Source organism: Crotalus tigris, unplaced genomic scaffold (genome assembly GCF_016545835.1).
Source record: "Crotalus tigris isolate CLP2741 ecotype Arizona unplaced genomic scaffold, ASM1654583v1 scf7180000024427.8105951120:4207309, whole genome shotgun sequence".
Classification (NCBI taxonomy): Eukaryota; Metazoa; Chordata; class Lepidosauria; order Squamata; family Viperidae; genus Crotalus; species Crotalus tigris.
Window position 1 is genome coordinate 2,688,858 of NW_024100595.1, and position 18,298 is coordinate 2,707,155.

The following is an 18,298-nucleotide window of genomic DNA, read 5'->3' on the forward strand; positions in this document are numbered from 1 at the left end:
TCACCCTGCCAGATCCCACGGTTGTCCACACTGCCCTTTTCCTGCAGGATCTTTGTGGTAAAGGGGGCTGATAGCAGGGAGGCTTACTAGAGTAGAGGGGCTGAACTGGACACCTAATTTCTGCCCGAAGAGCACGGATTACAGACCCTAGGTAAATGATCTGTCCTTGTAGGCTAGTGATTTGTTTACTTGACCATGAGAATGTTGCAATAGTCGTTTATAAAAACGGTTATAAGCAGTGGGTTTTTTTTTTGTCATAGAATGCACTGGAACGGAGTTCCAGCACCGTTTTTTGATGGATTTTCCAAGTTTTAAAAATAACTTTTGAAAATTTGATGTTTGGTCCACGTGGATTTGAATCGCCCTGTCGAGCGTAGCAGGTTGGCGGCAAAATCATTAAAACAGTGCATGCGGGCTGCTTGTGTGTCGAGTCCGATGCACGCGTACTTCGTCCACGTTGGTTATGATGGCGCTGCTCGGCTTGTGGCACTGCTCAGCTTGTGATTGGTCATGTGGTCGCGCGCTGAGTGCTTACTGCGGGTGGTGACCATTATGTTTCGTTACACAACTGACATGTGTGGGTGTGTATACAGTGAAAAGGTAAAAAAATTCTTTATATTTCAACAAATCGTTGGTGAATTGAAAATCTTTTTTAAATTTTTAGTGTAAAAGTGTGACCCCAAGTTTAAAAATGAAAAAAAAAATACTAATTACTTCTCAACCACTGGTTCTGTTAAGAACTGAATATATATTTTTTTAAATAAAAGATTAACAAGATGTGAGTTCCGGCACCTTTTTTCTTACAAAAAAAGCACTGGTTATAAGTCATTTTTAGTGCTGTTGTAACTTTCAATGGTCACTAAACAAACTGTTGTAAGTCAAGTTGTAAGTCTGTTGTACTAACAAAACACTCAGTTGCTTTTTGGTGATTTTCTGAAGTGACTCCTTACTCTATATCTGATGGAAGGACCTTCTTGGATAACCTATTTTAATTTTATTCAATTTTTTTCTCCCCAGTCTCAGGCCATGCAAATTTGTTAGTTCCAAAATCAATCAATTCTCTGGTCATCCAATACAAGTCTGGGATGGAAGAGGGGAGGAATGTCGGCTGATTTGAGCTTTAATTTTTTGAAGGGAGGGCTGTCTTCCTTTTTTTTTTAGCATTCCTTTTAAAATTTTGCTTACAGTGTTCTATACATCACTGTGCATGCTGCGTAATTTAACTGCAATTTAAACACAGCACCTAGTACCGAAATGTATTATGTTTCAAAACAGCATTAAATATTAATATAAAATAAAATGTGTATTATAAAACAATAAAATTAAAAATTAAATTTTATTAATAAAATTAATAAATATTAATGTTCGTGAGTTTTTTGAGTCTTGCAACGGGTTCCCAAAAACTGATACCCACTTTTGCATCTTTCTCCAGGACAGGAAAAATCACAGCAAAAATCCACACGTATACGGTTTATTTATCCCCATTTAGCCTACCAGTAAAACTACTATTCCCAAAATGCAGTTCGCCGCTCCACCCCGCCCAGTTTTGACAAGACCACGATTTTAATGGGAATTGTAGGATACGGTTTAGTTCCCGTCATCCTTTGCTTTGCACACGTTGACGCCTGCCATTTGCTGGCGCATAGCCCTATGGAAGTTGCGGTCCTTCCTCTTAACGCTATTTATCACAAAGGACAGATAGGAACTACAGCTACCGTCATGCATCACTCCTTCCCCAGCCAAGCTTGGAACTGTGTGATCAATCCCGGGACCGGTAGCCTCTCCCCTTTTTTCTTGGGGGGCGGAGGACTACAACTCCCGGCGTGCACCGCCCCCTTCCTTTGATGTTTACCCCCCTCGGCTCTTTAGGAAGGGGATTCTCCCCAAAATGGCGGCTCCTGCTTCAAGGGGTTCGGGGGGTGGAGCCTGCAACCCCACTGGCTCCCTAGATTATTGCCTGGCCCAGCTGCAGAGGGGGACCGAGCCCGGGCTAGGCAAGGCCTTGTTGGCCCTGCGGACCCAGCACATCAAGGAGACGGGAGGCATCGCCCGTTTCCGGACCCACGGGGGGCTGGCGCCACTTTTGGGGATCCTCTCCGGCTCCCCGCGACCGCGCCGCACTTTGGACCTGGCCCTCAGCATCCTGGGCAACTGCTGCACCGAAGGGGGCAGCCGCACCCAAGTGCGCGAACTTGGGGGGATCCCGCCCCTAGGTGAGTGCAAAACGTGTATAGGGGGGCAGAATGGGGGTACGGCTAAGGAACAGTCCCTCTTCACCCCCCCCCAGGTATTTCTGGAGCGGTGGGGCTGTTTCAACCCCTCCCGTCCCAGCCTGATGCCTGATCACGTCTTGGACTTCAACTCCCATGATGCCCAGCCAGCTAGGCCGATGGGCGAGCTGCAACGGGATAATGGGAGTTGAAGTCGGCGGCATCGGTAGGGGTTCGGGGAAGGGACTCTTGTCTTGCCAAGGAATGAAGATGCAGTTAGTGGGGACGAGGAGACCGCTGTTCCCATCAAGCCGAGCCCCCCTTTTGTGGGTGGGGCTTCCTTCTCAAATCAGGGTGCCCACTGGGGGGAGAGGAGGGGAAAAAAATCAGTTTTATTCCTCCTTAAATCCGATGGCATGTAACCTTTGAGTGTAAAAGGATGGTAACCTTAACAAGGGCTTTTGGCTGTTGGAAGTGGCCAAGGTGAAACCTCAGGCTTTCCCCCTTAAGAGAAAATGTCAGCTAGAAGTAACTCTCATTTCTTAAATGTGGTATCTTGCATTTAAACCATGCCAGTCTGAGCCTTGTGCATTGGCCCGGACTGTAGAACATCCCTAAAATTGGGAGCACCTCAAGTTAGATTTGTGATGGTTTCCTGGGCTAAAATGATTGTTCAGGTCCTTAAAACAACAACAACAAAAAAACCACACAGCTAAATTATGCCTAGATTTGTAACTTGGGTCTGCGGTTGCTTTGCTTGGCACGCCATCTGCCTGTTAATATTGTGAATATCACAGCTTCGTCCTTTAAAATGGGAGGGGGGGGGATGGAAAGCTATTCATGGTTTCAAGCCAGCAAAAACAAGTTTAGGTTCTATTAATATTTACCTTTTGATTTTATCAGACCCTCTTTGATGCCAAGTTATGAGGCTATGCTAAATACTTTGTGTTTAGGTAACTAAATGCATGCAAGAATTGGCTAATAGGTGTTTTGTGAATTGGAGCTTATACCAGTGCCTGCCCTAACACTGAAAAGATCTCATAAGTACACGTATACCCAGCATGCAGGGGACTTGCAGCTTTTTCAGAAATCTCTCTTATCACATGGTGTAATTATGTAACATGTAAAATGTAGGAAGCTTGTATTTATCTCTAAATTAGATGCATAGCTTGCTTTTATTTTTTACAGCTTAAGCCAGCATACATAATGCTATTTTGTTCCATTTTCCCCATAATTAACAACCCTGTGAAATGAGGAAGTGGTCAAAAGTTGCCCAGCTGATTTCTTTGCCTAAGATTCCCTCACAATCTCTCAGTTTCTAATCTGGCCACTACACCAAACTGTTGGCCATCCTGGAAGTGCCTGCCTCTTAGCAGAAGGCGTTAAAAAAGGTAAATGTAGTTTGAAACTGCCACAAAACTCTTCCCCCCTCCAATGCAACTAGCTAAGACAACTACTTCTCTTAAAGATGTTGTGGTTTTACAACTGGATTATCAAATTGCTACCTTTCCTCATTTTCTCTTTATAGTTATTATCCTGAAGTCACTGGCTGTGGAAAGTATCCTGAATCGGACAGCACGAGCACTCGGCAACTTGGCTGTAGACTTAGAAAATTGCCAGGCCATCCATGAAGCAGGTTGAACAGGGGTTGGGTTTGGGAAAGGGTAGGATCTATGTAAGTGTAGAACTGAGATTTGTAGTATGTGTATGTATTTATACATACACACACACACAAGTCCTCGTTTACCAGCCACTCATTCAGTGAGTTTGAAGTTATGACAATGTTGAAAAAGGAGACTTGTGACCAGTCCTCAAAGCTGTGGCCATCGCCACTCCCTTGAGGTCACATGATTGCAATGTGAGTGTTTGACAACTGGTGAACATTTACAACGGTTGCAACATCCCACAGTCATGTGATCACCCTTTGCAACCTTCACAGTTGGCTTCCGATAAGCAAGGTCAATGGGGAAGCCAGCAGGAAGTTGTTAAATTGTGTTTAATCACTGCAGGTACGATTTCCTGAGCGACTGCAGCTGAAATTGATGTAAGTTGATGTGGTCACATAAGGTCACACTTAATGACCGTGCCACTTAGCAACAGAGTTGCTGGTCCTGATTGTGGTTGGTCAGTGAGGACTATCTGTGATCTAGGAGGTACAGCTGTCTTTCTCACCATCACCTCATGTTTATTTTCCAACATTGTTAGTTGGACTTTTTCCTTCTCCCTCTCCCCGTCATGAACAGACATCACACACACACACACACACACACACACACACACACACACACACACACAGGTTAAGAGCTATTAATTGCTTAGAGTCCATATGGCACGGTGGATAAAGATTCTATGTTCAGCAGTATCAGCACCCTCAGACAAATTTATGTCCCCTACCCGTTTTCAACTCCCCCTTACAAACACGCAGATAATTATCAATTCTTTTTTTTATAAGACATTTTATTGTTTTTTTTCATTTTTACATCAAAGTGCTTAAGAAACAACGTGGTGATGGGGATATCAATTATTCAAAAGCATAATCATGCATATATAACTTAGATTAGTTCATTAAGAATTCCCTCTCTATTTCCCACATATAGTGTTACATATTCAAATTAATACATTTCTAAATAGAGTGCAATTGATCAGATCAGTCATAAATCACATTTCAATTGTAAAAAATCCAAGTCCTGTTTTTAAGCTTTGCTCATTTACAGTTACCATATTCCAAATGAGCTTAAATAGACATATTAGCATTTCAGGTATTCCTCATTTGCCCTTTTCCCTAGCATAATAATTCTATCTAGGATAAATATATTATTCCAACAACAGCATTCTTATATTTTCCACATACAACCTATTTCTTAATCTAATAAATCATTTATTAATACCATTTCTTCTCTTATCACATTTCCCTCTTCTCCTTCTATTACAAAATAATTATCTTACTTAAGATAAAAATATCAATCCAAAAAAAATACATTTCTATCTATTTTAAATATATATTCTATCAATCAGTCTGTATCTATCAAAAGTCTTTTTAACCCATTAAATGAAATTTACTCCTCCAAATACTTATCCAGATAATTATCAATTCTGTTGTACACCTTTAGCATGCATAATATGCTTGGCTATTCTGAGGGCTCAAAATAGTAAAAAAAAAATAAAATACATTTTATATATTCTCTTAATAATATTTGGTGCAAACTCTGAAGGGCATCGTACACATATAAACATTCCTTAGTGGAATTCATTTAACATAGTAAAACCTTTGCGATAATAGGGTGGTCAGATGTGACGCTCTGCGGACAGGTTGTAAATTAAAGGCAGGGATATGTCAAGCATCTCTTCACTGTGATGAAAATTCAGAGCTCTCTTTCTTCTAATATAACAGTGGTTCTCAACCTTTTTAATGCCACGACCCCCAACCGGTCATAAGTCGAGGACTACTCAACCGGTCATAAGTCGAGGACTACTCAACTGGTGCAGCACCGTTTGCAGAATGGGACTTTTGGCGGGCTCAGCAGGGCAGAGACAGCCTGGACAATTCCTATGGGCTTTTGAAAGTCAATAGAATTAGACTATTTAAGAAAGTCTATTCTATTGGCTTTCGAAAGCCAATAGAATAAAAGGGAGTAGCACAGCTAAGGAAAAGGAGGAAAAAAATGGCGGACTATGTTGTTGGCGACCCCCATGAAATGGTCGTTCGACCCCAAATGGGGTCCCGACCCACAGGTTGAGAACCACTGTAATATAAGAATGTGCAGGTTGGGGAGTTGGTGGTGGTGTCACTTCATTGGTAACTTGGAAGGAATTTGGGTGGCTTTCCACGATTGGGCATCAAATTCCAAATTACTCTTGTTAAAGTTCCACTGCAAACCTATATATTACTCTACATATCCTTGGGGGAGGGAGAAGGAAATGATGTCAGTGGAAACCAGAGCAGAATAGATATATTTATTTATTTATTTATTTATTTATTTATTTATTTATAAGGCTTACGTAACTGCCCATCTTGCGGTACTGTAATCCTGGGCTGCTGAGCAGCAATAAAACATAAAACAAGAATACTAAAATCGAAAGCATCTTACAGGCACCCCACAGACGATATTTCCCCGTGTGTTTGCTGGGCTCCTCTCCCAAGGCCTGCACTTGGGGAGACAGTCAGCTCTTCAAAGCCTTCCAGAAGGCTAAAATGGTGGAGGCCTGACAGATTTATTTATATTTATTTATTTATGAGACTTATATACCGCTTTAAGTGCAAGCACTCTCTAAGCGGTGTACACCAGTAAGCAATGTATATATATATTTACATTGCCCCCAACAATCTGGGTCCTCATTTTACCTACCCCTGAAGGATGGACGGCTGAGTCAACCTTGAGCCGGTGAGATTTGAACCGCTGACCTGCTGAACACAGTCAGCTAAAGTGGCCTGCAGTACTGCACTCTAACTGCTGCGCCACCTCGGCTCTTATAAGATCCGTAGTGGATCTTGCAGTGGAAGACTTTCTTTTTTGCTGCTTTATTTTAAAGCGGAGAATGTGTAGCCGTAGTTAGTGCAATTGGCCTGACAGGGTAGACGGGAGCAAGGAGCTCTTGGTTAATATGGTATCTTTGAACGCTGCTTGATTACAGCAGTCGATAAAACGCGGAGTCCCTAAAAATAAACCAAGATGTATGCTAATTGAGGCATCTGGAAATGTATCTGGCTGACTCACGTTTAGCCGATGTAGGATCTTGTGACCGGACTTCTCTTTCTTGCCATATTCTCACTTCCTGACTATTTGCCTTACAGGAGCCGTGTCCCAGCTAATCCAGGTCCTCACCACCTCCCAGGACAGCGAATGTTTGCAGAGCGTGATCAGGGCCATCCGCTACCTGGCCGATACTCCTGCTCATCGTCTTTCGCTGGCCCAGCAGGGGGCAGTCCGCCCCATAGCGGAGCGCTTGGTTTCCTCCCTGGAGGACGGGCCCTTGATTGCAGCCGTGGTGCGCGCCCTGGTGGAGCTGACAAAGGGCTGCAGTCGTGACTGTGCGGAACAGCTCAGCTTGGGAGGCGGGGTGGCGCCCCTCGTAACCTTAGCTGGCCACGAGAAACGGGTGGTGCAGGAATCGGCCCTTGCGGTCCTCGCTAACCTCTGTCTTCAGGGCATGATGAGGCCAGCTATAGGCAACGCTGGGGGAGTGGAGTTGCTAGTGGGGGAAATCCAACGACGGAGGGGAGCCGGGGCACCTGGGGCCTCCCTCCATCCGCTGGTGAAAGCTTTGTGCCTCCTGTGCCGGGAGGCTGTGAATCGGAGCCGGGTCCGTGAGACTGGAGGATTAGAGTTGCTGCTCTCCTTGTTGCGGGACCGAGGTCACAGCTATTCGCACGCTCGGGTGGTGGTGGCTTTTGTGGCCTTTTTCTACGACGAGGAAGCCCTGGAGATGCTACAGGCCGGAGGACTGGTGCCCTTGCTGGTTGGCAGGCTGGCAGCCCAGGGCCAGTGGGCGGGCCGGGAACAAGCGGAGGAGGAGGGGGAGGAGGAAGACCGTGAAGACGAGAAAGATGCGGCATCGTTTGACTTCCCTGCTGAGGGGCGCCGAGGAGAGCAGGCCCTGCCAGGAGCAGAGAGTTCCAGCTTTCAGAGCCTCAGGTAAATTTGGTTTTGCCCGGAGGCTATCTGGGTGCAGGGACTACTCAACAGGTTCAGATGGGTTGGACTACAACTTACTCAGATGTGTTGGGTCCGCTGCCTCACGGTCATTGGCCACGTTGGGTTTGGGTTCCAATAAGAAGCATTGTACAGATAGTCCTCGACTTAACGACCACAGTAGAGCTCAAACTTTCTGTTACAAAGTGAGATGTCTATGGAGATTCTCAGTCATCCAGGTCACAGTTGTCCTAAAAGGTGCTTTTTTTCACGAGGCAACTGGAAATTCTTGTTTTTCTTCGGAGACGTTTCGTTTCTCACCCTAGAAGCTTCTTCAGAATGGGGAATGCAAGGATGGTGGGGAATGATGAGTGAGATATTGGTTACGACCTTTCTCGCCACAGTCATTAAATGAGTTACTGCGGTTGTTAAGTTAGTAACACAATTGTTAAGTGAATCTGGCTTCCCCTATTGACTTTGCTGGTCAGAAGTTCACAAAAGGTGATCCCCTGATCCCGGGACACTACAACAAATGTCATAAATACGAGTCAGTTGTTCAGCATCTGAATTTTGATCACATGACCAACGGTCGTGCTGCTGCAATGGTCACTTTTTTTCAGTGCCGTTGTAACTTTGAATGGTCACTAAATGGACTGTTGTAAGTCGAGGACTACCTGCATTCCAATGCTGTTGGCGGGTGTTGCAGTGGAGAAGGTAGGTTTATACGTCAGAGATAGATGGGGTTAAGTTCGAAAGGCTGCCAAATAAAGGTGCTTACATTCTAAAAGCCCACTTGGGAAATGGATGGTGTAAACGTGAGCAGACAATAAAAAAAGGAAAAACCTGCATCGATCCTTTAGGTCCGTGGTGGTGAACCTATGGCACAGGTGCCAGAGGCGGCACTTAGAGCCCTCTCTGTGGGCTCGCGCGCCATCGCCCCAATCCTAGGCCTTCAACTGGGTTTTATAAAACCTTTTCGCTTTAGGTCTCCGCCACTGTGTGCAAAAAAAACCAAAAACGGTTCAATCAATCAATCAATTTCAACTTCTCGCAGGAAAAAAAAGATCTCGCAAAGTTGGAATTGATTGATTGAGCTTTTTAGTCCCACCCAGTCTGCCGTTACCACCGCAGCCACACCCACCCAATGGGCCACACCCACCCAGCAACCGACGATACATAAGTGGGTTTTGGGTTGCAGTTTGGGCACTTGTTCTCTAAAAGCTTCGCCATCACTGCTTTAGGTTTTTAGCACATATGCAAATGGAGGACGGTTGTTTATCTTGCGTATCTGATTCTGGGATTTCCTAGATTGGGAATTCTGGGAAAGACCTGGCAAACTGAAAAAGACAAAAACATCACAGTGAGGAGTTGGGTGGACAATAGAGGTCAGCAGAGCTGGGCAGCTGACCTTCTCTGATTGGTGCCAGCTCTGCACAGCCCCTTCTGTCTTCCTCTTATAAAGTTCATGGGGTTCAAAGATTCAGCTGTTTGTTTTTCTTTTAATGGGAAGTTGAATCTCTCCGAATTTGGGGTCTCCTATTTGATTTAGGCCCTAAAACATTTTCAGCAGATGAAAATGCCTAGCTGATCAGGTGAAGTTAAGCAGAGTCAGGCCTGGTTGATAATTGGATGGTAGACCTGCAGGAAATAGCCAGGCCTATAAGTCAGGGCATTTCAACCTTTTCACCCATTGTACCACTTTTAGAATATCGCAACATCTGAGTACCACCAGTCGCCTAGCCAGGTGTCAAAAACTTGACCCCCCCCCCCAAAAAAGGAAAAAAGTAATAAAGTACAGGTAGTCCTCAACTTACAACAGTTCGCTTAGTGACTGTTCGAAGTTACAATGGCACTGAAAAAAGTGCCCCCCCCCAAGCCACAGCCGAACAAGACACCTGCCTGCCCACCCAGTGGCGCTCTTCTTCCTGTCCAAGGTTTTCATTGTTGTGAGCATTTCTGTTGAGGATTGGTAGTTGGGGTGGGGTGGGAGGTGTTTGGTTTTTATTCCCCCAGTCTGATAGATGATTGCAGCAGGTTTTGGTCACATCACATGACCCTGGGACACTGTGGCCGTCATAAATATGAATCAGTTGCCAAGCATCTGAATGTAAATCACAAGACCCTGGAGATGCTGCAACATTCCAGCTGATCGGTGCTTCTTCTGGGCTCAGTAGAAGCGCCAGGATCAGTGCTGCTTTCCAGCTGATCGGGGCTTCTTCTGGGCTGAGCAGAAGCACCAGGATCAGTGCTGCTTTCCAGCTGATTGGGGCTTCTGAGCTCAGCAGAAGCACCAGGATCAGTGCTGCTTTCCAGCTGATCGGGGCTTCTTCTGGGCTCAGCAGAAGCACCAGGATCAGTGCTGCTTTCCAGCTGATTGGGGCTTCTGAGCTCAGCAGAAGCACCAGGATCAGTGCTGCTTTCCAGCTGATCGGGGCTTCTTCTGGGCTCAGCAGAAGCACCAGGATCAGTGCTGCTTTCTAGCTGATCGGCGCGTCTTTTGGGCTCAGCAGAAGCACCAGGATCAGTGCTGCTTTCCAGCTGATCGGCGCTTTTTCTGGGCTCAGCAGAAGCACCAGGATCAATGCTGCTTTCCAGCTGATCGGGGCTTCTTCTGGGCTCAGCAGAAGCATCGGGATCAGTGCTGCTTTCCAGCTGATCGGCACGTCTTCTGGGCTCAGCAGAAGCAACAGGATCAGCGCCGAGCTACAGCTGGAGCCTAGCGCTGATCCTGGCGCTTCCGCTGAGCCCTGACAGCCCTGCAGTTCCAGCCGTCTCTCGCTCAGGCTTGTGCGGTGCTGCCACCGGTTCAGCTCATTCCCCTCCCCCACTACCACTTTTCTAGGATGGTCGTGTACCACCTGCCAGGTGCCAATGTACCACAGGTGGTCCCCGTACCACTGGTTGAAAAGCCCTGCTCTAAGTAATTGGAAATTTAAAAAAAAAAAAAAATCACAGAAGCCCTTGAGGTGTCTAGGAAGTCACCAGGAGTCGAGTTCAGTTTGAAGGGGATAGCCCTTGGCTTATACAAATACATTTAGCGACCCTTCAGAGTTGTAATGGCACTGAAAAAAGTGACTTACAACAACTGGTCCTCGCAGTTATGACTGTCACAATGCCCCTGGGGTCCCAGGATCAGATTTTGGACACCTGGCATCCTTCGTGTGTTTAGATGGTTGTGGCATCCTGGAATATTGTGACTGATATCTGCAAACTGCCTACTGACAAGCAAAGTCAGTGGGGGAAGCCCGACTTGCTTAACAACACATGTGATTCATTTAACAGTTGCAATGATTTGCTTGATGACTGTGGCAATATATATATATATATATATATATATATATATATATATATATATATAATATATATATATATATATATATATTTCTGAGGTTTTCGCGGGTGTTTGTATGTAGGTCTTTGGTTGTTCAGGTTTTCTCCCACGTAAAATTGGAAGTGTCTTGCGACGTTTCGACGAAGTCCCATTCGTCATCTTCAGGCTGGTGTTTTCAGCTTCGTGCTTCGAGGAGCAATGTGACATATATATGTAAAATTGTGCACGACTCACATAACAAGCATCGGAATTTCTGGTTCCAATGGCTGGCTGGGGAATTCTGGGAGCCAAAGTCCTCATGTCTTAAAAATTGCCACAATTGAGCCGAGGTGGCACAGCAGTTAGGGTGCAGTACTGCAGGCCACTTTAGCTGACTGTGTTCAGCAGGTCAGCGGTTGAAATCTCACCGGCTCAAGGTTGACTCAGCCTTCCATCCTTCCGGGGTAGGTAAAATGAGGACCCTGATTGTTGGGGGCAATGTAAATATATATATACATCGCTTACTGGTGTACACCGCTTAGAGAGTGCTTGCACTTAAAGCGGTATATAAGTCTCATAAATAATTAAATAAATTGAAAAACACTGCATTTATCATAAGGTGGAAATTCAGTGTAAGGACGCCACTGCTATAAGCGAGTGGGCTTTGTGCCCTGAATGGCTTGGCGCATCTTGCATTACGTTCCCACCAGGTATGGCTTCCTGTGACGGCATCACCCTGAAGATGGAGCATCTTCTGACTTAACTAATTCAGATCATGGGAAAAATTTGTAGCGGGGAGACTTCCAGCTGTACACTCTGTGCAGAGTTTTGTTTTGTTTTTTTAACAAAATTTTTATTAAATTTATATAAGAGGAAAAATAGGAACAATATAGGTATGGTAAAGGGAGGGGTAAAAGGAAAGGGGGAGGGGAAGGAAATAAGGAATTAGGGTAAAATAAGGATAGGTACAATCACATATTTCAACAAACAAGCAACCGTCCGGATCATAATAATAAGTAAATATCATATTCAACCATTTTTAACAAAGCTTAAACTATATTAAAAACAATTAGTAAACAAATACATTGATCTATTAAGTAAACACTACTAATAAAATCTCAAAAAAAAATAAATCCTAACAGTCAAAAGTAACAAATGAAAATCAGTAAATCAGGAAAAATAATCGTATCATCAAAATGTTAGTTAGAACTCGATTAAAAATCAGTCAGCTATTCTAAAATATTGAATCCTTCAAATTCTAACGTGTCTCTAACCATTGATAAAATTTTTCCCAAGTTCTAAAATAAATTTAGTCAAATTTTTCTTTCATTTCTAATGTTAGTCTATCCATTTCTAGTCTGTGCAGAGTTTTTGTTCCAGTGTTTCTAGCCAAACGTTTTGTTCCTTCCTCTCCTTATTCCAGATCTTCCCCCATGTATATACTTCAAAGCTTATTCTTTTGTGTGTGTGTCTCTCTCTCTTCTTTGTCCCCAACGCAGATCCTGGCTTGTCTCGGAAGGTTATATTTCCAGTCCAGGGGATCTTTCTCCTCAGTGGTCTCCTGACACCACCCTTTCGGAGCTGGAGGCCCAAGGAGATATGAGTCCTAGCCAAGAACTGCAAGATGACTCTCTAGGACCTTGCCACAGCACATCTGGGATGAAAACCCATTCCAGAGCCGAATCTCCCGATTTTTTACATTCCCCTTTCTTGGATTTGCCTCTTGGGGGGCAGCCCGGCCTTTCAGAGACTTTAAACTCAGCAACGAAAAGTGGAGGAATCCTTCCAGATCACAGCCTCAGTCCTGCAGCGTTACCTTTGTCGGCTGAATCTGAAAATGTCCACCTAGAACCTGTCTTAGAGGGAAACCCACATTCAAGGGGAAATGAGGAGGAAAATAAAGATGGAGCCAATAAACCGCAAAAGGAGCTGACGATGTCAGAACTGGCAAATTTAGAGGACGATCTCTCTGCGGATGATGGCTTAGAGTTGCCTGGTTCATCCACCTCAGAGGAAATGGAACGTTCTGGAAAAATCGATGGTCGAGCCGAACAATCCTCTTGGCTTGCTTTGGTAGCCGGCCAGAACAGCCCTGGGCCCAGTAACTCCACCTCCATTCCATTGATCGTGATTCCCAGCAACAGTGACCAAAGCCAGCTGTCACCCAGGCCTGTTGACAAATCCCCAGTCACAGAGGAAGCGGTCCCGGTCCCTCCGAAGCCAAATGTTCAGACTCTCCCAACTTCTCCGGAGGAGTACAAGGCACGTACCTCTTACTGGAAACGGCGTGCCAAGCTGCGCTCCTCCTCGGAGCAAAGCACACCGCCACCTCAGGGCTTGCGCCCGGCCCCCGAGGCTTCGTCTCCCTGGGCCTCCTTGACCTTGCCGCTCTCTTTCTCTCCCCACGTGGGCGACCCAGAGCTCCATGCTCCCGAAGCGCCAGCCCTGCTCCTCCTGTCCCGTTTTTCTCAAGCTGAGGATCCTAGTCGCAGTTTGGTGACGCCAGACACGCTGCGCGGACTGTTGTGTTACATCACCAGGAGTCCTTCCCCTTCCTCTCGCTGCCTTCGGCTGCTGCATCGTCTCACCTGCAATCCGGCCTGCCTGGAGCCCTTTGTGCGCTCCCATGGGCCCTCGCTTATCAGGGCTTGGTTGATCCTGGGTGTATCCCCTGAGCAAGCCGCTACCGCCATCACTGGTGAAGCAGAAGAGTGGGAGGCCAGCGGTTCAGATGATCCCAGGAGATTCAAGGAACTTGGTGTGTGTGTGTTGTGTTATCCCCGTAGTTTAGGACAACCTTCTCCCACCTGTGACCGATGTACGACTCCCTTCATCCTAGCCAACATGCTTCCTTGGGATTACAGGGAGTCCTCGGCTTAACAACCACAACTGAGCCCAACGTTTCTGTTGCTAAGCAAGGCAGTTGTTAAGTGGAGCTTGCCCGGTTTGCAAACTTTCTCGCCACAGCTGTTAATTGAACCGCTGCAGTGATTACGTTGGTAACATGGTCGTTAAGCAAATCTGGCTTCCCCACTGACTTTGTTTGTCAGAAGGTCACAAAAAGGGGATCGCAGTGATCCTGGAACACTTGCAACTGTCATAAGTATGAACCAGTTGCCAAACGCCCCAATTTTGATCACGTAACCCTGGAGATGCTGCAGTGGTCGTTAAGTGTCAAAAGTCCTAAGTCATTTTTTTCAGTGCTGTTACAACTTTGAACGGTCATTAAACGAACGGTTGTAAGTTGAGGACTACCTGTATAGGAGTTGGATGTGTCGGAATACTGTACTTGCCATCCCTAGGTTGGCAAGGCTGTCCAGAATACTGTAATGGGCTTCTGTCTCTATTTACAGGTAGTCCTTGACCAGGGATAGGCAACCTTGGCTCTTTTATGACTCGTGGACTTCAACTCCCAGAATTCCTGAGCCAGCATGGCTCAGCTTGGAAACCTCTCCCTTTCCCCTCAGCATGGCTGGCTCAGGAATTCTGGGAGTTGAAGTCCACGAGTCATAAAAGAGCCAAGGTTGCCTACCCCTGTCCTTGACTTACGACTGCAATTGAGTCCAATATTGGACTCAACATTGGTCCACTTGCTAAGCAACTAAGTGAGTTGTGTCCATTGTACTATCTTTTTGCTGTGGCTGTTAAGTGAATCACTGAATTTGTTAAGTGAAACGTGGTCGTTAAGCGAATCTGGCTTCCCCCGTTGACTTTGCTTGTCAGAAACTGCCTAGAAACGCTACCAGTGACAATCCCGAGACCATCATAAGTGGATGCTGGTTGCCAAGCACCTGGAGTTTGATCCCTGCAACGGTCCTAAGTGTGAGAACTGGTCCTAAGTCGCTTTTTCCAGTGCCGTTGTAATTTTGAATGGTTGTTAAACGAATGGCTGTAAGTCGAGGTCTCCTGACGTCGGCAAATCTCATGTTGGGGGATCTTCTGATCTCTGCTCTCTGCCCTAATGTCCCACCTCACTGGTTCTTGAATATGGGGCAGCCACTGATAAAGAGATTGTCTGGCTCCAAACTGGGCAACTTTAAGCCAGCCTGGCTTTGCTGGGGAATTCTGGGAATTAGTCCACAAGTCTTAACAGTTGCTAAGTTTGGAGAGCCCTGATCCAGACTGAAGTGCTGGGACTCCTGATCTCTTTTTACTGTTACAGGGGGGTGCTATCGACCGAGATTCAGGGGCTCTTGCCGATAGGATGGGGCCACGGGCCACCATTCCACGTCTTGAGCTGCAGTTCCCATGACCTCTTGTCTGTGATCCTGGTGGCTGTAGCTGAGGAGACCTGGGGTTCAGCAGCACGGGATGGGGAACGTCATTGGCCTTGTTGCTTGTCGGTCGAGAGATTGCCCATGGAAATCTGTAAAATAGACCTCTTGAGCTTAAAGTGGAGCAGGAAGAGAAATGGGGGGAAGGCCTGTAAAGGTGGGAGGACATATTGATTTACCCAAATTGTCCGCCGCTGTTCTTCTCAGTACACTGTACCATTTTAGATGGCGACGCTGCATCTAACCCGCTGCCTTTTCCCCGCTCCGCAGGAGAGGCGCTCCTGATAAACCTCTGTGTGCAGGCAGAGTCCCCCTTTGGCATGGGGGTCCTCACCCACATGCTGCTGTCGGGCTGTGAATCGGACCAAGCGGCCTCTGCCCTGGCACTGCCCCTCATCTGCCGGTGAGTTTGGCATCCTTTTCTGCCCCAGAAGATGCTTCAAGCTGGACTCGGCGGGCAAAACATTGTATTCCTCGGGTGGCTGTCGAAACAGGGGAGGGGCAACCTTTTGGCATGAGATCCAGGCTCTGGCTGCCTTCACAGCACTCAAAGGCCCAGCAGATAGATCTTAACCTGGGTGGTCTTTTTTGCGTCCGAGTATTGTGTGAACGCAACCTGTTGTGTTTAGGATGTAGTTCAGTGTAACAGGGAAACACAAATAACACGTGAACGCAGCCATTGCATGCTCAGGTTTTCTATTTGGATGAGATGCCTAAACTTGGAGATTTTTTGAATGAGACTGTGATGTGGGAGGCAACTGGTTAATGATGGTGCTACGATCTCACAGATCTGGAAGATGAGGGGAGAAGGGTGCATACCACCTGAGGTTGCCCCAAATTTGGGGAGAAATATTGTCAGGAGTGTGGGGTGGAGGGGGGAGGGAGAGGAGAGAAATGAGATTTGACTTGCAACAAGCGGCAATGCTCTTTGTTGTGTCTTCTCTCTGCTGCAGGAAGGATTCTGCTTGTCGGAAGCTGCTGGTGGGCCTCGGTGGCCTGCGGATCTTGCTGGGGGTCCTGGTGCGGGACCCTGACCCCTATTTTGTCTTCTGTACCTCAGACATTCTTTCTCTTCTCCTGAGCTCCCAAACTCCGTCTCCTGCTTCTGTCTCGTCTCCCGCCTTGAAGCGGCCTCGCCTGGATTCCCCGCGGCCTTGTCCTTACTCTCGCCTTGTGGAGGAGGAAGGTGGGGCCGACCTGTTCTTTCAGCTGGACTCTGGCCGCAGGGTGCCAGCCGTGCGGCAGGCGGTCAGCGATGCTTCCGAGGTCTTCCGGGCCATGCTGAGTGGAGGCTTCGCAGAGTCGTCCCACACCAGCGTGACCCTTCGCGACGTGTCGCCGGAACCTTTCCTGGCTGTCGCCCATTTCCTCCACGGCTGTCGTGGCAAGCCCTGCCAGGTCTTGGGAACGCCGTTTCCACTGGCTTTGGCAGAAGGAATCTTGGTGGTTGCTGAACAGTATCTCCTCCCTGACCTCCAGGCCTTGGTGGATGAGGCATTGTGCCAAGACACTCTCTGCCCCGGGACTCTTGGGGAAGTGTACCGGCTGGCTGAGCGGCAGAACCGGCCCCGTCTCCTTCAGAATTGTGTGGCGTCCACTTTCACCCTGGAGGGGTCAACCCCGACCCGCCGAGCTGCTGCCCTGGCGGAGCTGCTCCGATCTGCTGCAGATCCCAGCGGTTTAGCTGCCAGGCTGCTCGGAGTGGTGCTGGAGTCTCCGTGGGGCGGTGGCTCGGAGGGCCAGCTAAGCTGACAGATGGGACCTTCTCTCCTCTCCCCCAGTTCTTACACACCACTGAAGCACTGAGGTGGTGGATCGGGCGAGGGAGAGGACGGTTGGAGTATTAAGAGAATAAATGGCAAAATGCTCCGAAAAGGGGAGTCTGGGTCAGTGGATGGTCCTATAACGGTCAGCGGGGGGAAAGATTTGGGACCAAGCACTGTTTGATCAATTAGGGGGTGAGACTGGGAGGTGGTGGGGGGGGAGAGGCCTGATAATCAGAAATAGGGTTTGCCCTGCTAGCTGCTACACCAGGGTTTCTTAATCTCTGTGACTTGAAGAGGGGTGGACTTCAACTCCCAGAATTTTGGCTGGAGAATTCTGAGAGTTGAAGTCCACCCCTCTTCAAGTCACAGGGGTTGAGAAACACTGTGCTAGACCAGGGGTTCTCAACCTTAGCAACTTTAAGACTTGTGGACTTCAACTCCCAGAATTCCTCAGCCAGCAAAGCTGGCTGAGGAATTCTGGGAGTTGAAGTCCACAAGTCTTAAAGTTGCCAAGGTTGAGACCCCCTCTGCTAGACAAACCAACACGGGTAGAAGCCATATAGAACTTCTATTCAGGAGCTTTCAAGAATCCTTCCTGTCAGAAAGGGACTCCTGCTTTTGGATTGGCTGAAACTCAAAAGTAGGAGGGGTCTCTTTTTGGTCCAGCCCAGCTGTGAAAAGGGTCAGCTTTGAATATATATAGCCTATGAGGCAACCCTGTTCTGGTGCTGGTTAGTTCAGGAAGGAACCCCAGTCTCAGAATTGGAGATGTTTCTTCATCGTGCATAGGAAGGACACGTTGAAAGGGTGTGACTGTAACAGAAGGAAACTGAGTCAGCAGGAGCCCATTTGATCCCCCCCCCCCCCGGCACCTGAAGGAACTTGCAGCGGTTGAGATTTCATCTCCTTCTGAGAAGGCCAGGAAACACGTTACCCAGAGCACCTGGGCTAAAGAGACTCCTAATTGTGAAGTTGGAACAATAATGTGTATGAACTGTTGTACATAGAGGAAATATAGAGAAGCCATGAAATGCTCGGAAGGGCTGTGTTGCTTGCCCTTATTTCCTTAACGGCATCGAAGGAAGACGGGGCAAGCTCTCCACAGTTC

General features: G+C 47.1%; 1 protein-coding gene across 1 annotated transcript; it reads left to right on the plus strand.

Moving 5' to 3' along the window:
• The first annotated feature begins 1,657 nt into the window (after window positions 1-1,657).
• ARMC5 (armadillo repeat containing 5) lies at window positions 1,658-17,408 on the plus strand. Its single transcript, XM_039330443.1, has 6 exons — window positions 1,658-2,213; window positions 3,739-3,846; window positions 7,003-7,843; window positions 12,650-13,908; window positions 15,695-15,827; window positions 16,378-17,408. Exons 1-6 carry the CDS (start codon window positions 1,889-1,891, stop codon window positions 17,174-17,176), a joined length of 3,465 nt encoding a protein of 1,154 aa, XP_039186377.1. The 5' UTR covers window positions 1,658-1,888; the 3' UTR covers window positions 17,177-17,408.
• The last annotated feature ends 890 nt before the right edge of the window (window positions 17,409-18,298 follow it).